General features: G+C 37.3%; 1 protein-coding gene across 2 annotated transcripts in view; it reads right to left on the bottom strand.

Annotated features, from left to right (window-relative positions):
• The window catches only part of zfpm2a (zinc finger protein, FOG family member 2a), a 176582-nt gene extending 152132 nt beyond the window's left edge, over window positions 1–24450 (bottom strand). Inside the window, exon 1 of one of the 2 annotated variants that reach the window (XM_039650840.2) lies at window positions 24190–24450. In XM_039650840.2, coding sequence (XP_039506774.1) covers window positions 24190–24229 — 40 coding nt within the window. In that variant the 5' untranslated portion in view covers window positions 24230–24450. Of the gene's footprint in view, window positions 1–24071; window positions 24148–24189 lie in introns of those variants that run through there. The other variant, XM_089117939.1, reaches the window with a different exon arrangement.
• Window positions 24451–25680: the final 1230 nt, after the last annotated feature.

Consider the following 25680-nt stretch of genomic DNA (forward strand, 5'->3'; position numbering starts at 1 on the left):
CTACACCACCTATGTGCTTTGGCCCAGTATATACTTGAGAATAACCTCCAGAGGGCGGACAGATCTGACATTGAACGGGAATGAGCCACACTCCCTGGGCTGGAGGGGGAGGTCAGACATCGTGGATGTTAGGTCAAGTTTGGATTTAGGTATTTTCTTTAGGAGGATATTCCTCCAGGGGCACCTGAGCTCGATTCGTGGCCGGGGACAGTGCATCTTGCCTGGGATGCAGTTTCAACGATTCTTTGGGGTCATCTTCACAACTGCTATCGGTTAAGTTTCACTGACAGTAGAAATTATGGTTTTCCAACACAGAACCTGATTTCACCAAGTGCAACATGTTCCTGGATCAACACATTTGTTCAACCAATCAGATTTGAGGGACAAGTTTACAGTTTATGTCAAGTTTAGGTTTACAACCGGGGTTAGGCGTCACAACATCGGCCGCAACGAATTTCGACACAACCAGGGTTAAAATCAGCTGTCACGACAGTACTTACATTGTGAAAATATTTTTAGTGTTGTCTTTCCACGAAGTTCCAATTTGTTTGATATTTCGTTATGCAATGCAATGAAACTTATGACTTATGATTTTGCTTCTCTGTTAAATTTTTGTTATATGCAATGAAAAAGAAAATATCACATTGACCTCTGTTTTAGGTTCTCAGAGCAATTTCAAAAGGTGATAATTAGGGCTGTCAAACAATTAATCGCGATTAATCGCATCCAAAATAAAAGTTTGTGTTTACATAATATATGTGGGTGCACCGTGTATAATTATTTTGTATAATATATATATATATATATATATATATATATATAAAAATACACACACATGCATGTATATTTAGGAAAAAAAAAATTATTTATTTATTAAATATTTATAATATAAATTATATATAAATCTATATACAGTATATACATGAAAATATTTCTAAAAAATATACAAGCATGTGTGTGTATTTATATATATATAAAAAATATACACAGTGCACCCACATATATTATGTAAACACACACTTTTATTTTGGATGCGATTAATCGTGAATAATCATTTGACAGCCCTAATGATAATTCATTGCCGTTGTAGCATTTCTCATCTGTATGACTGAAAAAACATGAATATAAAAGAAAATTAATAAATACAAATATAAATGCACAGATTTAGAGTGCTTTTTGCAGTGATATATTCATATGAACTAGTAAAAAATCCTGCTTAAGTATGTGACCTGTATCTTATGTGACTGGTTCTTCGCACGAGCGAAGCGTGACATGCTGTCTGTCTCCAGTAATTTTATTAAAGCAGGCTGGATAACACACACTCATTTGTGCTGCCTAATTAAGAGACTCTCCTCCCCTTTGTTACGCCCACCAATTACAAAGAGCTCATTTGCATACCTGGGGGACATTAGTAGGAGGAAACTCAAATTAGGCTCTCGAACTCATTCAAAGCTCAATGTCCCGTTGGTCAATGCTTAAAATAAAACAGATGTTTGTTGTTAAGCCCTGTGGTATTAACCTAATTCTGCTCCTCTCCTAATTGAACTCTCTTAAAAATACCATCCGAATCGGACATGACACATGCTCTCAGAAGTAAGTGACAAACTTGGGCTTGTTCGGAATGAAAAACTAGTATACTACCGTCCTTTACTTCACATGTGTTTGGTCACATGAACTCATTACATTGCATGCTTAATTCAGAGAGTAAAAAATGATTCTTGTGTTAAATACTTCTGGGGTTTTTTTTACACTGGAAATGAAAGGTCAAGTTAAGACTAATAATTGAAAGTGATCTTTCACATAGTCCATGCACACAAGTAATCTGTATACAGTGCACAATATGCTTATTGCTTACTATTTAGTATTTCACAATTTTTAGCATTTTTCTTTAAATTGGTCTAAAGCTGTCATGTCAGTATTAACTAAAACTATAAATATATCAATGCATACAATCTTATTTGCCTATCAAACATTCCTTTTGTCTTGAAATGTGTAAATTAAATGTAATAAAACACAATTTTTATAAATAAAACCATTTGAAATGTGATGTCAGCCTAATAAAGCGCCATAGAGCATCACATAACTGACGATTTAAAAATGCTTTTCATAAACAGCTCTATGTTCCAATAAATTCAAAACAGATATTTCTACTCAGATATGTGACAGATGATCAGATGACTGCTTCCACTTATAAGAAGGACAAATGTGGCATTCAAATTTCTTGCAATTTTCTGAAAATCATAAACAAACACGACAATATCAACTTCACAGCCTAAAACACACACTCACACTGTCAGAGCACTTGGAATCAAAGTCTTTAAGGAGAAAAAGCCGAAGTAGCACACACACACACACACACCAAACTTTGGGTGTGTTCAATTTGGATGATGTATGCAAGACCGAGTCCATGCTGGAGGGGTGTCAAAAAGCAATCAACGTTCCATCTCTGATGAGTCCGGCGACAGCGTGATTCACATCGAGGACGGAAAGCTGATGTGCTGGCCGAGACGAAGGCCAACGTTCCCCCTCCCCCCCACCAAAATGCCACACAATCACTAGAGATTAGACATGCATCTCAACTCCAAAGCCACAGAAGGAGAAAAAAAAAACAGAGGACATAATTTGTGTCCTGATTATGATAGACTCTTTTATTCCACTTCTCGACACAGCTGTGGAGAGAGCTGACGTTGAGGAGTGTTACCATTGACTTACAAATGTCAAAATATGGAAAAATGCACCCAGCTTAACCACAGAAGAAGTCTGACTGCCAAAGTGCCTTGAAATGGATGCGAGAGCCTGAAAAGACGGCACACTCGTTTTAGCAACTCGTTTCAAAGCACAGATCTACATTTTGATGAAGTATAACACCATTACGAACAACATTATAAACAAATCAGCATGTGCATAAGGAGAATTCAGACTACACGGCAAACACAATAAACCATTACTTTCTGATTTTATATAACAAAAATTCTTAAATACATTTCGGAAGTACACAAAAATGACAAACACCCCCCCAAAAAATAAAAATATAATGGGGGACACATAGACTTTCAGGTGAAAAGTCCAGCAAATTCAAATAGCGAAAATTCAAATTGATGTTTTGGATCAACACACGCACACAAAATGTATGGTAGCTTATATATTTTAATTGTTATTTATTAATGCATTTATTTTTAAAATACAATTATTTATTCAAAAGAAGTCCTAGAGACATCATATCCTGTTACCCATATTCTGAACTCATTTGGCATGCTTCAAGTAGTCTCTCTGTAATCAACAACGTCCCCACAAAGTTAATTTGACAAATCTGTATTTCCTTATTTATGCTCCATGGCTCTGTTCGGAATAGCATACTACATACTTATATTTTTGCAGTATGCATTACTGTATTTTTTACAGTACTTAGTGTATTTACCTAGAAAGTGCAGGCTAATATAAGGTAAGTACATGGAACAGGGGAAGTTTTTGGGGTAGGTTCAGGGTTAGTACTAGTTACCCAGTAATTGTAGTTAATAAAATAAGTACATAGTATTTACATGGGTAACTGGACTGTAAAAAGAAGCGTTACCCATATTTTCTGTAGAAATATTATATAAAAGTTGTACTAATTTCTGTATCTAACAACGTGTGAAGCTCAAAAAAAGAGAACAAAGATTGAAACACTATTTCCCATAATGCAATGCATTTCAGTTGACCATATTCAGGGTGTCAAACGTACTAGACGGTAAATAAACCGTTATAGCTACATAAAATTTGTTCAGATCAAGACATTTCAACACCAAACTTGATGACAAGCACAAAATTATAATTCAATAAAATTAAATAATGGATTAAAATTAAACACACTCCTGCCACATGACAAAAATTACAACATAGGCCTACTACTAATTGTGATACTGCATACTGTTTCACACGATATATATATTTTTTTTACAATTTCATGTCAACAGGGCTGACATGAAATTTCTAGAACACACTCATTAACAAAGTAAAAAAATGTAAATGTATGCAAATTACTCCATACATATTCATGTATATGTATATTCGTTTAAATAAAAGTAGTTATACAAATTAAATTAGCACATTGTCATGTAGCCTTTAAGTAATTATCAATTAAGGAACTTTCGGATACCGCAAAAACAGTGGTGTCGCAAATTACAGGTACTTCTGCTATTCAAACTAGGTAGTTTACAGTACATACTGTGTGTAGTATGTGCTATTATGTCATTCCAAACATAACCTCGACAACCACTTTTTCTTTTTCCTTTCTATCCTCTGTCACTATCTCTCTCTCTGGCTTTGGCAGTGAAGATTGGACTCTGAACTCAACTTAGACACAGAGTTGGAGGATTTTACAGATGGTCGGGAAGAGGCTTTAGCATTTGAGGAGAGCCCGATTTCACACCGGTGTATGTGTGTGTGTGCGTGTGTGAAAGCAGGCCACCTCTAATCCACTGACTGCAGAGAAGGCCTGCAGCTATCCTGCTGCCCAGCACTGCCCACAATCCTGGCTGCTTCTACAAAGCCATACATGGTGCATTAGAGGCCCGGGCTGAAGGACTCTCTGCTGATATGGCGATAGGTGCTGAACAAAGAGTCCACAGGGAACCGCATGGACCCACACACGCCTGAACACCAGAGACGCACGCAATCACACGCCACGGCCTATTCACTGGGACCACACGGCCGCTGACCCGTTCACACCTCAGATCCGGATCACGCTAAAGGCCTGGTCGGATAACGGTCGGTGCAAACGGATAATCGCTTGCACCTTCGAACCTATTTCAGGGAGTGCGTTCTCGAGACACCAGGCACTGTTTTGTGTGGAGCGCGTTAAAAGTTGCTGTTGTAAAGCCTAAACAATCTGTTACGGTATTTTCCATACAACTGTTAAGCTGCTTTGAAACAATCCATACTGTTAAAGTAGTTCACTTTAAAAAAAAAAAAAAAAAAAAACTTTTGCTGGTTATTTACTCACCCCCATGTCATCCAAGATGTCCATGTCATTCTTTCTTCAGTCGAAAAGAAATTAATGGACTTCAATGGGAACCAAACGGTTCAAGGTCCAAAAGACAGTTTCGGTGCAAACTGCAAACTGTTCAAAGGGCTTTAAATGTCACCAGACAATGAATAAGAGTCTTATCAAGTGAAACGATCGCTCGTTTAATAAATAAATAAATATCAAAGTTTAAGTTTTATAAGCTCAAATGCTCGCCTTGCTCTGTTCTGTTTGTAACTCCTGTTCAAACTCATTTATCAAATGAATGAATCTTTTTTCATGTCATTTGGTTCATTCAACGAACTAAATGAACAAGTTGACTCAGAAAAAGATTCGAACGAGTTCGAATAGGAGTCACGAACACGCATCACAGAACAGAGCAAGGCGACCATTTGAGCTTATAAAACATAAACTTTGTTATTTTTTTTTTAAATGAGTGATCATTTCGCTTGTTAAGACCCTTATTCATCAGCTGAAATTGTTTAAAGCCCTTTGAACAGTTTGTAGTTTGCACTGAAACTGTCTTTTGGACCTTGAACCGTTTGGTTCCCATTGAAGTCCATTATATGGAGAAAAATCCTGGAATGTTTTCATTTCTTTTCGACTGAAGAAAGAATGACATGGATATCTTGAATGACATGGGGGTGAGTAAATTATCAGCAAAAGTTTATTTAAAAGTGAACAACTCTTTTAAAAGCGCTTTATAAATGAAGGTGATCACACTACACTACCATTCAAATGCAAAAGCATATGGTTTTCTCAGTCTGTTGCTTTTGAAGTCACAGATCGGGATAGTGCTAGTGAAAGGCTTGAGGTGTGTCGTTCCCATATAGTCTGTCGTGACCTCAACTACAGTTACAGTAGGATGTCTATGAACCATGGAGAAACTTATCGGTCAACATTCCCATTCATGACAGTCACTTGGTCATTCCAGATTATTATAGAATGGCATGACATATAAGCGGTCATATCGGGCAATAAAAGTGATATATTTAAGCCAACAAAGGAGCCAAATGCCCACAATATTTCTAGTTGGTCTAACACAAATCATTCTCAAAACACAAATTTTATGCAATATTCAGAGAGCCAATATCAGCCGAAATGTGAATTTGGGTGCATCACTAAATAAATGTTATATAATATATATATATATATTTTTTTTTTCAGCAGTGGCTAATCATGATATCCAGCCAAACCTTGACCACTTGGATTCGCTTCAAACAGCAACTAATGCTGGCGTTTGACTTTATAAAAACAGCCAGGTCATTTTATTACTGAAATATTCATTATCTGAAATATAAAAGGACCTCTGAAAAAATTTGCCTGAAATACAGAACTAAGTTTATATCTTTCTATATCTTTTAAACTGTCATAAAGAAAAAAGTCAGAGAGAGAGGAAGAAACAAAGAGAGGTATAGGATTAAAAAAAAAAAAACTTTTAAAACTCAGATAAACGTGTGCAATCTTCTCAGTGGAGCTGCTATCTAATTGGAGATAATGTGATGAAAGTCATTTTACGACATTCATTAAAGTCCTTTCAAATGTACATTACTGACCACCACCAGGAGCTAATCTTCAGGAAAGCTTGAGAAATGAATGGACATGGGAGATCATTACGATTAAAGCGTCTATGAGCCGGGCAGCACATGTCCTTGATTTCAGGCCTTTCAAACAATCCATCATGCATTACATTCACACATTACAAACCCTCCAGTATCACCAACACGCCATGCTTCAATTGTTAAGTTTGATACTCAATGGATGTCGGTTATGATGCATTATAAATTCAGCTTGAGTTTCTCTTCATTGACACGTGATATTTTCCCAAGATTTCTGAGGAAAGAAACTTGCTATAATGATTTTGTTTCAGATTCCCCAATTACGATTCTGTTGCATTCTCAATTAGACTAATATTCTAATGTTAAAGGAGTAGTTCACTTTTAAAAAAAACTTTTGCTGATAATTTACTTACCCCCATGTCATCCAAGATGTCCACGTCATTCTTTATTCAGTCGAAAAGAAATTAAGGTTTTTGATGAAAACATTCCAGGATTTTCTCCATATAATGGACTTCAATGGGAACCAAATGGTTCAAGGTCCAAATGAGAGTTTCAGTACCTCTTCAAAGGGCTTTAAACGACACCAGACGATGAATAAGGGTCTTATCAAGCGAAACGATCACTCATTTCAAAAAGAAATAAAAAAGTTTAAGTTTTATAAGCACAAATGCTTGCCTTGCTCTGTTCTGTGAGGAGCGTTCGTGACTCTCCTGTTCGAACTCGTTCATCAAAATGAACGAATCTTTTTTCGAGTCATGACTCGAAGGGTCCTTGATAAGACTTTTATTCATCGCCTGGTGTCGTTTAAAGCCCTTTGAACAGTTTGCAGTTTGCACTGAAACTCTCATTTAGACCTTGAACCGTTTGGTTCCCATTGAAGTCCATTATATGGAGAAAATCCAGGAATGTTCATTTCATTTCTTTTCGACTGAAGAAAGAAAGACGTAGACATCTTGGATGACATGGGGGTGAGTAAATGATCAGCAAAAGTCTTTTTAAAAGTGAACTACTCCTTTAAATGAATGTGTTTGTTACATTAATAAGAGGTAAAACTATATAAATGCTGTTCGTTTTCTCACACACAAACAGCTCGTTTTGTGTCTTAGGCCATCAATGTGTACTTACATTTACGAGTCATTAAATCATGTTTAATTTGGACTTCTCTGTGCATGCTCTTTGAGGTCGACCCCATAGACCTCCATTGACTGACAGACAAGAACGGTTTGACCTAAAAATATCAAAATTGAAAATACTGTGGAAACAAAGACACCTACATCTTGGATGCCCTTGAGGTAAGCTAAAACATATCAAAAATTAATTTCAAAGTGAACTATCCCTTTAAGGATTAAAAGTAGCAGAGCTTCAAAACCAAAGACAAAACGCTTTGTTAAAAAAAAAGATAATAATAATGTATGTTGAATGTAAATCGCCTCACAGCAGAAGCTGGCACACTTGACCACTGTGCTATAACTAGTTTCACGAGACCAGTGGAAGATGAGAGAGGAGACGAATATCTGCGACCTTTTTGTCCTTCACATTTGCCGAGCTTCAATCTGAAAGAGGGAATCAAACACACTGATCCAAAACTCGCTGTCAAACGCAGAGCCAGACATCAATCAATCAGCACTTTCATTTTTTTGCCTTCCTTATCATTTGACCCATGTGTTATCCTGTTTCAGTGGCTTAAGAAAGTTGATGATGGTGGTGACGGTCAAATGTGTGCCTCTGCAAATCCCAAACACACACCAAATCACATACCCCACCACAACGTTGTTTATATATTCTATATATCTTAAAATATCACACAAACAAACTAACATACACATTTTACTACACATTTCTTATTTTATGTTTTGAGTTTTACTCTTTTCATCTACTTTCAAATATTGTTTTGTTTCTTTCAGAAGAAAGAAATTCATATACGTGTTTGGGGTGTGAGTAAACAGAACAGAATTTTCAATGAGTGCGAATAAACATAATTTTAGCTTTTGCATGAATCATTCACTGTAAAAAAATATTGTTGGTTTAACTTAAAAAAAAATGAAGTAACCTGGTTGCCTTAAAATTTTAAGTTGATTGAACTGGTAAAGTGAGTTAATACAATAAAGGAGATTGATTTAAACATCAGAAACTCAAAATAATAAGTTATCTGAACTAAATAAATTATTTAAGTTGATTTGACAAAAGAAAAAATGTTGTGATAACAAATCTTGAAAATATTTTTTTTACAGTGTACCATTAAAGCCTAATCCTCACTCTTAGAAGAAAAGGTTCTATATAGAACCCTAAAAGGTTCAATCAGCGCTACGTATTTGGAACCCCTAAAGGTTCTATACAGAACCCTTTCTAAGGGTTCAATAATAACCTGGTCCTTTCCAGGTTACATGTTTCATATTATTGACAAACATCAAGAACCTAAAATGTATTTATAAACGATCACAAAATTCAAGATATGGGTGTTAGAAAAAGTATATATTTATATCATTTTATGTAGTTAATCAATATCACACGAAGAGTGCCATTTCAGTTTTTCTCCTTCAAAAATCAGCATGATTAAAATAAGTTAACAGTTTAATAAACAATAAACTACAAAATGTTGCAGAATAATGTAATATATGAATGAATAATAGCCTATAAAGAACCTTGGTGCCAAAAGGGTTCTTTCTTGTCATTATAGAACCTTTTTTTAGCATAAAAGGTTCTTTGGAGTTGAGTAAAGAACCCTATGCTTCATATATAGAACCCCTTTTTTCTAAGAGTGTTCATGTTTTCTGTATCATGTGAACGCAGAAGGGCAGATATGCCTGAATCAGAGGATAAAACAGGCTTTTACAGAAAGTCCATATCATGACAAACCTCAAACATGTGGTCCTGTCAAATCAATGCACAGCTTTGCCCTTAAAGCCTTAACATGTTCTCATTTCTTACATATCTGACGTAAATTGTTGATCTGTTTATTTCCCAGAGCTTTGTCTCCAGTGATTTTCCAGCCAGTCTGAAACATGATGTCCGCTTTATAGCACAGGCTCGTGGAAATACTGATGTACAAATTGAAGTGAAAGGCCTGATGTTTAATCCTCCCCAGCACCTTTCCCTTAATGATGTTTCCCAAGAAATGCCCAAACCCCCTCATCAGATACAAACCAGCTCCACTAATTCCTGCCAGAAACTCACACTTCAATATTTCCGTCACCAGCTTAAGGTCAGCGTGTACGAGAAATATTCACATGAGTGAAAAAAATAAGTAACATCATCATAAGCTCAAGAAGTGAATTTGTTTCCAAATCAACATCTCCATTGCAAAGATAAAGAAAACAAAATCACAATATATATAAAGACAATGACTGAATAAGACATTTCTACTGAGAAATCACAACTTTTCAACAGTTCAGATGAGATTTATCAATCAAGGCAGAACGATCGTAAAAATGAAGAACAAAACCCAGAGGAAAATAAAATCTGAAAAGAGATCTCCAAAATGTTTCATTTATTTCTCCTAGACAACTTTGAGATCCATATGACACCAAACTGAGACAAAAGTTTATTTCTCCTGTGTCTCAGGCTTCTCTCTGGAGCAACAAGATCCACTAAATCTCAATGTAGTCTCCTTTTAAGTTTCAGAAGAGATCTCAACAAGCTCTAATATAATGCTCAGAGTTTCTCAACTTCTGTGTCTCTTTGTGATCTCAGACAGAGAAATCAGAGAGTTCTCTCCATGAACTCAATATACTCTCATCCCAGCTTCAATTCATGCATCTCATGCTAAGATCAAGATCTGTCTCAAACTGATGAAATTTCTCATAAAAATCCCCCCTAAAATGTTAGGACCGGTGAAACGTCTGAGACAAGGTTGGAACTTCAATTAAGAAGTGCGTCAAGGAGTTCATATACGACAATTCACCATGACGTCACAACAATAAAAGACGTTCTTCCGGGTGGCAAAAGCCGAAGCGTCCCTATGGCAACACTAGTAAATTGCATGGAGGGAGACACACCGCCGGCAGAAGCCTAATCTACATTTCAACAGTTGATTCAAGAACAGACGTGGTGGAAATTCAGACATAGTTAACATGATCATTAATAAAGCTTAGATTCTTTGATCTAGAGACGTGCACTCCCAACGCACTAGACCGCGGCGCGGGACTAGATCTGATGGCCGAGTGCGGGCGGTAATGCACTCTGTGTGTGCGGATTGCAGGAGAATAAAACGATTCGCGGGACTCCCGCAAACTAGAAATATCTATTAATAAAACAAATAAAAACTAATACATTTGTATTCATCTGTTGCAGAAAAGCAACAAGAACAACTAAAACAAAATAGACATGACTTACATGGCAGAGTTTCTTTTTATAACGTGACTGCAGCGATGAGCGATGTAGCCAATCACAGACATATGTGTTGATTTATTGAACGCATTGGCCAATCAGAAGCATTTACGATGAAGAAGCATTTACTCACCGCTCAAAAGAAAGTAACATAGAAAGTAATAGAATAACTAAGTTAGTTGAGAACGTCAGTTATATAACGACCCACGTATTAAAATGGTTGGGTTTAAATCGGGCTCAGGCTCATAATTAGAAGACGACATGCACTTTTGACGACGTCCACTCGCTTTAACCTCCTCACCCACAGGTTCTGCTGGATAGATTTACTTTTTTCTGAAGGAAATCGATAAATAAAAACTACACCTTTTGCTGTATATCTGGTGGCGCAACCCCAAACACAACATATTTTCGCCATAGATTCAACTTTGATCAACAACAATGATTTTAACTGTGTAACTGTTCAGTTGCCGGCTGGATCTCTTCAGTGAGTCAATAGAAGCCGCTCGCGTTCTGCCACCCGGAAGTATCGTGGTGCCTATTGTTTACAAACATTCTGAAATGCCCTATTTACATAAAACATAACTGTGAACTCTATGTCCTCATTTCCTCTTCCTGCGCTCCTGAATCTATGTCTAAAACCGTTACTGGCTAAAGTCTCATTCGCACTGGAGTGTGTGTTTGTGTTCAACTCCATGCCTCACACACACATAAACAAGCTTAACACAAGTCAATATCCATATTCATTACATGCTAAGATTTCCGCTGATAAAATTTTGGCGGGCAGATTGGCGGTCTAACCCGTGAAACGCACTTAATTGAGCCGTATCCGCACCGGAGATGTTCGGAGCCAAGGTGACGGGGACGTGTGAGTGAAATGAGTGAATTCATGATGTTGCCCCTTCACTCTCTTTCTGGCTGTTTCCCCTTTTGGCATGGGCCAAATAGAGAATCCCCAAGGCAGGAGAGCGGGGGCGATACGAGCGTCTGTGTGTTGGGATCCCTGGGGGCTATTCTGAGCCTGATGAGGTATATAACCAAGCTGGAACCAAATCACAAACTAGGCCATAACTGGGACCTCTGGGAGAACAAGTGGGAAAGACAAAGAGGGAAGTTGTCGTACATCGCAGACGGCTGCACTAATGTTGGGGAGCAAACAACTTACAGTAGCTTCTCTACTAACCTCTTTTATTAGCCATAACAATAGCTCAATCTTCATCCTTCATTATTATGGTTTTTATTAAGTAATATGTTTTATTTTCAGTAAATTCAATTATTATGCCATATATATATAGTTACACCCTATAGCTTTCCGAACATTGGTCTTTACACAGGTATAGAGAAAAAAAAAAGGGAATCTCTTTAAATATTTTGTTCTGATCTATACATTTGATGAGTCATTCATTTACGGTTGCGTGCATGTGTGTTAGTCCTCGTCTGATGCCTAAACAATTAGATGGGCACTTTCATAAAAATAAATAAATAAATAAGAGGCTCACCTCTTACATGTCTGTGAGAGCCCTAGAACTACCTCTGATTAATATGAAACAGTTTTTAATCGTGAAAACCTTTAATGATAATACACAGACACAACAAATATGAATGAACTGCAGAAGGAAAGCAAACAACTTGAATATTAATTATGTGTTTTATTTATAAAAGCCCCCACTTCAGACTAACCAGTTCTAAAACCCTCCACCGAAAAGGACTATTGTATTGATCAGAGGTTAAAAAAATACCTAATAAACTCCTTAAAGTGCCCCTATCGTGCTATTTTAAAGGTTCCCAATTCTGCTTTGGAAGTCTTCTACAACAGGTTTACATACATTAAAGATAAAAAAAAAAAGAAAAGAAAAAAAATGCTTTAATTTTCTCAAACTAATATTGCTGCATCACCTCATTTCTCAAAGAGCCTGAAAATGGTTCATTCAAAAACTTGATCTCTTTAAACTCCACCTTTCTGAGAGTATTCTATGCTCTGATTGGTCAGACAGCCCAGTGTATTGTGATTGGTCTCCTCTGCTCTGATTGGTCAGATGGCCCAGTCTATTGTGATTGGCATCCTCTGTTCTGATTGGTCAGACAGCTCAGTATATTGTGATTGGTCTCCTTTGCTCTGATTGGTCAGATGGCCCAGTCTATTGTGATTGGTCTACTCTGCTCTGATTGGTCAGATGGACTGCAGTCTATTGTGATTGGTCTACTCTGCTCTGATTGGTCAGATGGACCAGTCTATTGTGATTGGTCTCCTCTGTTCTGATTGGTCAGACAGCTCAGTATATTGTGATTGGTCTCCTTTGCTCTGATTGGTCAGATGGCCCAGTCTATTGTGATTGGTCTACTCTGCTCTGATTGGTCAGATGGCCTGCAGTCTATTGTGATTGGTCTCCTTTGCTCTGATTGGTCAGATGGCCTGCAGTCTATTGTGATTGGTCTACTCTGCTTTGATTGGTCAGATGGCCCAGTCTATTGTGATTGGCCTCCTCTGCTTTAATTGGTTAGATGGCCCAGTCTATTGTGATTGGTTTCCTCTGCTCTGATTGGTCAGATGGCCCAGTTTATTGTGATTGGTCTACTCTTCTCTGATTGGTCAGATGGCCTGCAGTCTATTGCGATTGGTCTCCTCTGCTCTGATCTGATTGGTCACGAATAACGATTGATATACGATCCGAACAGTAACGGTGGCATAGTTTTGTTTCTGTATCGATTCCAGCGAATCCTTATCCTTTTAAAGTGAATGCGAAGTGGATTCGCAGCGCTGAAAACAGCATCTTCTCAACATGTTGACAACACAAACAAAACTCTTCCAAGGCCTCAGCTACAAGTAGTGTTTGAGGGCAAGTAAAAATAAACATCGCTCGCGGGCAGCCAATGAAAAGATTAGGCTGGCTTTATGCAAATTTGCTCACTTTATTCAGTTCAGAATAAATTCTAGGACAATTTTAGGACAACTCTTAAGAAGACAACTTTATTTCACTTTGATCTTTAAACCTTTGCAGACCTTTTACATTTACAAATATTCAATGCATGAAAGGTACAATAAAAAACGCATAATGGGGCACTTTAAATTAAAAAAAAATATATATATATATAGACACAAATTGAGACAATTGTTGAAATACGGAAAGAGGATAGAGCTAACATGATAGCATATCTCAGATAATTTGGTGTCAATTTGAGCCTTTAATCACAAAACTTGGTCTCTTGATTAATCAGAAAACAGTTTGAGATCTCTTCTGAAACTCAGGAAGACAAAAGTTAGATTAGTGGGGTCCTTTTCTCAGGAGAAAAAAAAATCTCTGTTATTTAATCTCATTGGTGCCTTGAAGAAACAATTGAGATGTAAAAGAGATCTCATTTGTGATTTTTCCTTCCTGAGAGCATGCAGTATCAGACTTTAAATACTGACGTTCCAACCTTCCATTTCTGTTTTGATCAAAATGAGGCCAGAGAGAGATAGAGAGAAACAGAAAGGGTCCGATCGATGATCTGAGAGTCTAAACTAGATTTCTAAGCAGTTTGCCACTCTCGGCAGCAAGATAAGATAAACTTTCTTTGACCTGAGCGATGAAGTTGCCATGGCGATCAGGGAGTACACTTTCCCTATTGATATTACGCCGATGTAACAACAAATAGAACCAGATCGCATGGCCGATAGCGCTGATTAATTAATACGAATATTGATCTGTACAAGCAAGACACAAGGCTATTAACTCTGAGGCTGAAAGTCAATTGTTACCTGGAGCTCAATAGACTGATCACTGATATCACAGCTAAATAAACTAAACAACAGACGACACAGATTAGTCAAGTACAATTTCTGCGATTTGATCTTGTTAGGTCCTTCAAGACAAGAGTGAAAGGAAAAAGTTGACTTAAAGGGACAGTTCAGCCAAAAATCATTTACTCACCCTCATGCCAAGCAGAAAACGAGAAAGCAACACATCAGAACATAGGCTCACCATTGGCCAATGCTGGTCCTGTGTGTGATGCTGGCCAATAGTGAGCCCACGTTCTGACGTACAACCCAGAAGTGCTTTTTTATAGACCTTTATGTATAAAAAGTTCAAAAGAACAGCATTTATTTGAAACAGAATTAAATGCATCCTTGTTGATTTTAAGTCCAAATTTCCTTAAACAATATATTTAACCCAAACTGGTGAACATAGCGTGAATAAAATATTTATTTAGATTTATTTGCATAATATATTTATTTAATTTGTATACTTTTTTTAAGTTTTGATTTGAACAACATAAGGGAGGGTCAAAATCTTCATTTTTTGGGTGAACTTTCATCAAGTTCACAATCAATTGTGAGGAAAAATACTGTGTGATTACCAATTTTAATTATTAAATTAATTATAAGAATTAGTGATTACCAACTAACAGGTTTCTGAGAATGAATGATTCGGGATTAAACCTAATGACAATCTAAAGTGACAATCATTGCTCTCTCTTAAGATGAAGATATTGTGTAAAGCATTTTTTCGATACAAATATCACAGCCAAGGAAGGCAAACTGTCAGCTCTGGAATCATTCGTGAGGAATTCAGGAAAAAGGAAGATAAAGAGGAAACTTTGACAGGAAATGACCTCCACCTTTTGAAACCGCCAACCCTGATGCATCATAGACTGTTTTCCAACACAGCGAGAGAAACAGACAGAAAAACTGACAGCTAGATAGAAAAGGAAAAGGGGGATGTTCAGAGAGTCTCTCCTCTCTAATGATGGATGAGCAAACTCTTTACACACATCTGTATTTTCCTCCCAGGAAACGCAGATGGTCACTCTACATACACACTTTCTCAATGGAACTCTCACAAATGAAACCAGTGACAATAATAAGACCTAAAGCATACTCTATGATGTATACAAACGCAAAGCTGCGAAAATGTATGTCACGATTACATACATTATTGCATTTGGAAATTATTCAGATTGTAATTCATAACGAAATCCATGTTGTGTTGCATTTTACCAGTTTTTAATTTCAGTAATTTTGTCATTAAAACCGCTTCCACTGTATTTGTATTATTTGTTTAATCCATAAACACAAGCGTCCAGTTAAGAACAAGATAAAAGTCAACAAAAAGGGTATTTTATCCTTTCCACATGTACAAAATATAGTACTGTATAAAAAGATATTCAAGGGTTTAACCAAGACAAACCCCACTCTTTTGCTTTACTGTTTTCAATCCTGCCCTTACAGTATTTTGAAGTAACATTTCTATTTTAAATGGCCCAGATATTTAAACATAACTTGTCCACTTAAAGGGACAGTTCACCCAAAAATGAAAATTCCATCTTCAGAACACAAATGAAGATACTTCTGATTAAATCTGAGAGCTTTCTGTCTCTTCAGCTATGCAACTACAACTTTGAAGCTTAGCAAAAGTTCTTAAAGAGATAAAACTAATCCATATAAATCGAGTGGTTTAGTTAGTCCAAATTTTCTAAAGAGACTGGATCGCTTTATGATGAACTGATTGAATTTGGGCTTTTATTAACAAATAAACATTCATCAACTCACACATCAGTTGAGGTAAACGGAAGCTCAAGCATGTTTGCTTGACATGCGAGAACCAATGAGGATCAGTCTCGTGTTACGCAGCACGTTTGAGCTTTCGCAAGAACCAATGAGGTTTGTTCTCGCACGTCAAGAAGGTTTGGTTGAGCTTCTGTTTATATTCACTGATCAATGTAAAATAAAAGACTAGGCAATATTAAATCTGTTCATCATATACAGCAATCAAGTCTCTTCAGAAAGTTTGAAATAAACCGCTCGATTCATATTTGTACGATTTTACGATCTCTTTATTAACTTTTTTGAAGCATTAAAGTGGTAGTCAGTTGAAGAACAGAAAGCTCTCAGATTTCAACAAAAGTTCTTCATTTGTGTTCCGAAGATGAACTAAAGTTTCACGGGTTTGGAATGACATGAGGGTGAGTAATTAATCCTACTGCATGGGTGAACTTAAGTTTTGAGGCAGGAATGTGAGTATTTTGCAACCATGCGATTTCAATACATCGACCAATCATTTGCATTTGAGTAACTGATAAAAGCAGCGCAGTCTCATCCCAAAACGTCATATAACTGACGTCTTTTGACCATACGTCAACATCCGCCTTTTTAGGGTACCCTTAAACGTCGGTTAGATGACGTTATCGGATCCTAAACCTACCCCGTCACCTAACCGACGTTAAAGGTAAAGCGTCAGTTGTATGGCCCAGTATCGTCAACTAACCGACGTTTAAAGGGGAAATGAAGTGGTGAATCAAGTTTACATGATTTACAAGATGGATTTCCAATATAATCAACAATTATATAAGAAACATTACAAATGTAAACATTTAGAAGAAAAAAAGAAAAAAACTTTGTATCTTTCGCCGCCAGGGCGCCGCCATTGTGCAGGTGACGTCACAGGGTTGGTTGGCTCAAGTTTAACAGGCTCTAGGCATTGAAAATCGCGACATCAAACTGTGTTTATACCAGTGTTTTGACCGCGAACGACTAATGTTAGGTACAGATATTAGACAAAAAGACGACGTCTCATGTTATATGTTGACAAACTGCACATAGAAACATTGTTCGCGATGTCTGCCGTCAGATATTCCCGTCTCGTCAACACCATGTAAGTTACGTTGCTGTGTAGAACAGCCGGTGGTGGTTTGGGGCGGTGAGCGGGTTTGCAACGCTAACTTACCAGGTGTGAGTGTGGCTGTTGTCCTGCGATGCCCTCCGCGTCAGAGTCCATCTGTTGTCAAGAGGTTGATCTTGAGCATGTATTTTGTGGTCAATTCTGCATCACCGGCGCACGTTTACCATGCTGTGCCGGGAGGTAGACGTGTAGAAGCGGCGATGCTTTCCCTGAAGGATGTCAGAGCGGAGACACTTTTTCCTAGTATATGTAGGCTGTAGCTAACGTTACTAGCACTACCAGTGCGAAAATATGGACGTTTCATTTCCCCTTTAACAAATACGTGCTAACTTACATGTTATTGACGAGACGGGAATATCTGACGGCAGACATCGCGAACAATGTTTCTATGTGCAGTTTGTCAACATATAACATGAGACGTCGTCTTTTTGTCTAATATCTGTACCTAACATTAGTCGTTCGCGGTCAAAACACTAGTGTAAACACAGTTTGATGTCGCGATGTTCAATGCCCAGAGCCTGTTAAACTTGAGCCAACCAACCCCGTGACGTCAACTGCACAATGGCGGCGCCCTGGCGGTGAAAGATACAAAGTTTTTTCTTTTTTTCTTCTAAATGTTTACATTTGTAATGTTCCTTATATAATTGTTGATTATATTGGAAATCCATCTTGTAAATCATGTAAACTTGATTCACTGCTTCATTTCCCCTTTAAGGGTACCCTAAAAAGGCGGATGTTGACGTATGGTCAAAAGACGTCCCAAGACGTCAGTTATATGACAACTTGGGATGAGACTGTGTTAATAAAAGCAGAAGATTGAAAAATATTGTCAGTACATTGGAGCATTTGCTTTCTATAAGTTTGTGGAGACAAATGACTCCTTCAGCATAGACAAGGCAAAACAACGCAAGCTGTTATTGGCAGTCAACAGATGTCGAAAAGGAAAGTTGGCATCCATCAGCTATTCGTCATGAGACAGATCTATAAAGAAAACAAAAACTGTACACTTTCATCAGTGGAATCTAACAAAAAAAAAATGTCTAAAGTATGAGAGTCATCTCAGAGGAGTTTTTATTATTACCACAATGACATTCTCCCCCAAAACCAATGAATGCTTGAGCTGGTTTGGACAACAGTTCAATAGAACACAACACACACAAACACAGTCTTCACGCGTCAGATTTTCCCTGATGATGAAGCACATCGACCAGACCGCAGACAAGATGTAAGCTCCATATACATTCAATAATTAGATAAAACAAAAAGGCTTAAAAATAGAACAAAATATACTAAACTGACTGACTGGTAAACCACAGAATTCAAACCACACAGTTTCATCTCCAACATAAACATATCCATGCACACACACACACTGACATGTTGGCAGCCAAGTCAGCAAACACTCTCACTGCACCATTATAAGTTGAGTCTGTGATAAACCCCATCCAGAGATAGACGCGTCACCTGATATGGAGCTCTCGTATGACATCATCATCTGCTGGGCGGAGCAGAGATGACAATCACACACTCATTATGAAGTCATACTGACAGTTCATTACACACCCGAGATCTCTGACTATTATTTTCCAACACAGAAAGCTGGCAAATCCTCTATATACTTCAGTTCGAGCGTAATAATCATTTGGATTGGCACTGGATCACGAATACACTTCTAAAGCACTGTAGTTATTTCAGTCAGACATCTCCTTTGTCAGCTGAACACTGAGAAACAGTGAGAATTGGTTTGGAAGAGACTCAAAAAGCTTTAGAGGTTTGAAACAGTGTTGAATTGGTTAGATTGGTTAGTTTTGCTCCAAAACCTAGTGAACATCCTACTTAGACAGCATTGTAAGGCATTGCTGCTCATTTGCATAAAGTCGAATCACCAACAGTTGTTTGAAATTAATGACTTTAGGTTGCTACAAACTGCTGTCGCTGTGATCGTCCCTTTGGATCTCTCATTAGAGAAAAGGCAATCCTAGAATGCACTGCGACAAGCTCAGTGAAAAACAATATGTTGATTATTAAATACCAAAAGTCTTATCTAATTAAATATGTACTACATCCATGCTAATGCCAAACTCTACTAAAAGAAATTGTGAGAGCTTTGTGTAGCACTGCTAACATAAATTGAGACAAAATAACTTCCATTCAATTAAAAAAAAAATATATATATATATATATATATATATATATATATATGTTATAAAATGACTTCCATTCAATTAAAAAAAAAATATATATATATATATATACACTCTAAAAATGCTGGGTTGTTTCAACCCAATTTTGGGTAAAATATGGACAAACCCAAACGTTGGGTTAAAAATGTAATTTAAAAAATGAACCCAATGGCTGGGTATGTCCATATTTTACCCAAAATTGGGTTGAAAGAACCCAGCATTTTTAAGAGTGTATGTATATATAGATATATGTATTATTCTTTTTTTTTTTTTTTGAATATTGGGGGAAACAAAAAGGAATAATACTCCTTTTTGTTTAAGGGTATTAAATAATTATAGGATTTATATTGAGAAAATAAAGAAACAAAAAATAACTAACATTCATTGTATAATATTATGAAGTATTCAATTTGAGCTCTTTGCAAATTTAATTTGGGTTACGGTATGGCTACCTTAATATTCCTGAAATATTCCTGCTCTGTTAATGTTTCTTGTTGTCATGAATTACATGAAATAAAAAAATGGTAGCCTTTAATTTTAAAGTGCAACAAAATTTGACAAAAAAAAGACACGTATAGTTCACACCACTGGGTTTTACTTAGCTAGTCGCCTAGTCAAAACCGTTAAAACTGAAGTGTCACACTGAAGTTCCTGTAAAGCCTGCCTTCTTTGATTTGATTGGCCAAGTCCATCATCTTAAAGGGACAGTTCACTTTGAAATTAATTTTTGATATGTTTTAGCTTACCTCAAGTGCATCCAAGATGTAGGTGTCTTTGTTTCCACAATATTTTCAGTTTTGATATTTTTAGGTCAAACCGTGTCTATCAGTCATATAATGAAGGTCTATGGGGTCCACCTCAAAGAGCATGCACAGAGAAGTCCAGATTAAACATGATTCAATGACTCGTAAATGTTAGTAAACATTGATGGCCTAAGACACGAAACGAACTTGTGTGAGAAAACAAACAGTATTTAAATAGATTTTACCTCTTGTAATAATCACAGCCATGCTCTTTGAGGTGGACCCCATAGAACTCCATTATATGACTGATAGACACGAACGGTTTGACCTAAAAATATCAAAACTGGATCTTGGATGCACTTGAGGTAAGCTAAAACATATCAAAATTTAATTTCAAAGTGAACTATCCCTTTAACACCGACAATCACTGTTAGACCACTATATCGAATCAGCCTAAAAATATAAACTTTTAAAACTTTTAGCCACCCTTACAACAAACAGAGAGGTGTGTAATGAAGTGCAGACGAGCAGCAACGACAACATCAAACACTGGCTCTCAAAGTCTACGGCGGTGACAGCCGTGACGCTAGCATCGCCAAGGTCATGGGTTCAATTCTCAGGGAATGCATGAGCTGATTAAAAGGACACCTTAAACGCACTTCAAGTCGCTTTGGATAAAAGCGTCTCCCAAATGCACAAATGTATTATGAAACCTAAGTAGGAAGTACACAACAATGCAGCTCACTGGCTTTGGAAACAGAGCTGAAAGAGAAACCGTAGAGAAAACGTGAACAGATGGAGAGAGGCTATACCCATCACCCTCTCTGCTCTCCAACCCCACATGTGCAACACGAATGGCTATTTTACAGACAAATTACACCACGGGGCACGCTTTCCATTCCCCAACCTGTGTATCTGCCCTGCCTATTACAGCGCCAACAGGCATTCCTCAACACAGACTGAGACATCACACTCTCCTGCGAAGCTAATCGAGCTCCATCCAAACACATCAGCCATATTTTCATCTCTTCCTGTCATAAATTTGCGCCGGCCCCGGCTCGGCCCCGGTTAACAATCGGGCCAATTTATTGGCATATTGGCATGAGGTGATAAGGGCTAAAAACAACAGCGGCAAGCAGCCGCTCGTGAAGATGAGCTGATAATACGCCGATATGAGCTCCCATACAAAACATCTCACCCTCCATCACCTCTCCATCAAACTCTTATTACGATGAGAAGAACCGAGAGAGGGGGCGGGGACCAAAACTAACGCGAAATAAATATTGATACAAAAAAAAAACAAAAAAAATGGAATCAGATGTAACGTTTCAGGGCCAAAAAAACAAGGAGGAGAAATACATAATTTATCACAGTATTATCGGGATATCCAGGCAGCCTAATCAAGGAGAGGTGGATGACTATTTTTTGCCTTATCATCCAAAGTGGTGGAAACGGAGAGGGAATTATCAGCCGGCTGCAGATTGCTGGGTTGGAATTTTAATGGTAATAATCGCGGCTCTGATGGTATATCTCCCCGCCTTATCTTTCCCATTATCTGGCCCTATCTCACAGGCATCGGTGCAAATTAATGGTGCTTTTTCAGCACGGCCTTTTTATCATTGCTCAGAGAGCACCCAAGGGGAGAGAATAAGCAAAATATTAAAATGCTGCATAAATCACAATTTTAGATAACCGGCCAACGTATGGAGGGTGGCGTACGGTGCCCAACAACCTTTTTGTCCTTTGCTGTGACTCGGTCTCTCTGTGCACTGGATCTCTCTTCCTCTTCCTGAAGTGCCGGAGAGAGGAACCGTGGGCTTCGCGTGACCTTTCCGAGCCAGAGACAATACCCTGATATTATGAATGCTCTAGTAACGGAGCTGTGAGAGCTGTTAGATAACTCAGACCTCAGTTTCCTGGACGTATCAAAAGGGGAAATCGTCGCAGATCGATTTGCATGCAAACGCCTCGGTCAACAGTTTAATGACTCTAGCTCATTTCTGGTATTCAAAAGCTGTCACGCTCGTCGAACGAGATAACAGAAAGTAGTACCACGTCAAAAGAAATACGCAACGATTTCTTTGCACAGACGGAAAGCTTTCCATCGCATACTGTACACTGGTACAGTCAAATGATATTTGCTCGCAACACGTCTTAACGTTTCGGTGTCTGGAGACATTTTCAAAGAAATCGATATTTTTAAAAAGTTACATTTAACTTTAATACTAAAATACATGAGCTCAAAATAGCACGCACACACTCAAACAGAAGCATTTTCTTTCACTAGTACACACTCTGCATGATGACACACACACAAATATCGAGCAGCGACCAAAAAATGATATGGTTTTCAGAGTTTTGCAACTTGTGCTCATCCCCTTGGCTCAGTTTAACCTGTTTCTTAAAAAAAAAAAAAACATTTCACAACAGAGAAAGAAGATCCTTCATCCTTCCTCTCTGCGTCCACACACACACTCACACACAGGCTGCTAAGGGCCCAGACCAGCGATCGCACTTTGACTGTTTCATTCACAGATGATAAATGCCACAATATCCAGCTCTTTTAACTACTGTATAAAAGACAGAACTGCAATTTTATTGTCTGATCTTTAGTGCTGAAAATATTCAAGTATAACAGTGTCCAAAAATAGGCCTGAAAAATGGAAATGCTCGAGCTACTGATGGTGTATATTTTATGAAACGCATTATTTATTTAACTCTGTAGAGCTCTGCAGATTATTCTAGGCTGAGATGTGTCATATTCATTAAATATGAAAATTATTTTTGACTACAGAAGGATGCATTCGAAGAATACAACAACTGGACTATATTGAGTAAAAATACAATTATTTAATTTGCTTACATTATAGAAAACTTAGTTATGAGGGATTTATTTCATGATATCATGATACCTTTACAAGAAAAGCTGGACATTACAGTGAACTCAACTATTAGCATTCATCATGCGTTGAAGCCACCATAAAACTATAATTGTAAAAAATCATTACCTGTTAATCGTGGAAAACATCTTTAAATGCCCAAAATACAAAAAGACTGAACTCAAAGCACTCTTTACACCTTTTAAAGAATCAGCTGAACATATAAAATGACATATAAAAATCAGTGCATGAGATTCTATGAAACTTTCAGCACTAAACAAACACATGCATTATTCTAAAAACACAAAAAAAAACAAATTTAAGGTTCTATAAAATTGGAATATCGATGCAAAATGAAAACATAATTAGCAAGACTTTGATGTCACTAACTGCATCATTATGAAAAACATCTCCACAGACCTCAACAAATCAAATAAAAACACGCTGAAAGATAGACTGACTGTTTTAAGAATCATCTTCCAATCTAAAACAACCACTTTAGTCAGTTCCTGTGATTGTCATGTGAAACTTTCAGCATGAAATAAGCACATTCAACATCTCAATAAGAAAAAAAAGAATATTAACGAAGAATGTGCAAAACGGAAGCATAACAAACAAGTCTTAAAAATCTTACATTGACTGTATCACGCGAAAAATAAGTCTTATTAGATACGAAAACACCGAAACAACAAAGATAATTCAAAGAAAGACATGTGTAGCTACCTGCTGCTACTATCAGATGTGATAATAAACTGATCGATGTCTGTCTCCCTTTCATCCAACTTTACTCCGCCTGGCTTAGAAACAAATAACAGTAATAATCACAAACCGAGTAACTTACGTTTGATTTGCCGGGGGTTGCTCTGCTTTCTGCGGGACATGTTGATCCGGATGATGATTATTGATTATTAAATATTATTATAGGTTGTTGTTGTTAGAGGTTATTATGGATCATCCAAGAACCGAATGGGTCGCAGAAAGAATGAGGATTATTCACAGGCTCTTGCTCTCACACGCGCGTCCCCCTCGCTCAGTGCGTGCGTGTAGCCTATATGTGTGTGTGTGTGCGCGCGGAGCTGCGGTCCGCTCGGACTGACGGCAGAGAGGAAGGCGTTTCGCGCTTTTGTTTGAACATGAAGTTTGATCCACCTCGGGCGCCGTACACACACAATCTTTGGCTGTTTAAACTTCACTGTTCATACGGATTGATGTTCACAAAAGCACTAAACTGACGCCAAACGTGTTCATTCTTTTTTTGGGATTTTCAAAAAAGTTATTTAAATAATTAACTTGGCTGATAGATAGAAATCTTGAATAAAAGAAACTTAAGTATTAATGAATTTATTTACCGAGTATAAAGTGTTCCTACTACCTAAACAGATATGTGCTTCATTGTCGTTGTGACAACCCTAGTGAGGAGGGGTTTTGTTGTTGTTTTTAGACAGAAACGTTCGTTAGCCTACCTGTCAATCATCTGTATCCGGGTTTGCTAAAATCTGGTTGGCTGCCCTTATTTGCAAGGCGGGGTTTTGGAACAGGCGTGGTTGAAGTTAGAACCACACCTAACGTTACCTAAAGAAAAAAAAATAGATAGTCGCTTAAATCACTTCTTGCTTTCTAAATTGCACCAAGCACCATAAAACACTAGTAGCATTACTTTAAACCAAACTAAGCCTTCTTAAAGTAGCCTAAATACTAATTAATGTATGGCTCGAATGACAAAAAAGTCTGAGCGTTTTACCGAACACATTCCGTTGGTCGTGCCTCGTGTGTTGCGCTTTGACTGTCTCGTGCTTTTCTGCGGGTTCACGTCATCCTGAATTATTATATCTATCTACCTTAGAAGGTTGACACACTTGACAGAATTTGTTTTTCATAAACTTAAAATAAATTTCACTTGAATATTTAAAATGAAATAATTCTTTTTTACGAATGTCTTTACAAATGTTCTCTTTCTCTCCCTCTCATTGGATGAGTTTGAATGGTTTTTGAAGTCAGCATAATAATTGTAGAAATCATCCCAGGAAAGCATAGCCACTAACTTGACATTGTTTCAGATTCATATGGGTTTCTGTGCATCATAAAATACTCTCTGACCTACACATGCCATATCCCATCTAGTGGGGGATCTTCTAAATTGATTTTGATGGAACATTTTTTGGTTTTAAGAGGAATATTGTGTGAATAAATTTAAAATTGTTATTGATTCAGTGCAGTTCAGTTTTATTTCTAAAACACAATACAAAACACTCTACAGTGGAATGATTGTCTTCTTCAAAAAGAGTGTCAGAACCAGTTATAGAAACAAAATAAAAATATATAACATATAAAT

The sequence above is a fragment of the Pimephales promelas genome, chromosome 12, assembly GCF_988280905.1.
Source record: "Pimephales promelas chromosome 12, fPimPro1.hap1.1, whole genome shotgun sequence".
NCBI classification, from domain to species: domain Eukaryota; kingdom Metazoa; phylum Chordata; class Actinopteri; order Cypriniformes; family Leuciscidae; genus Pimephales; species Pimephales promelas.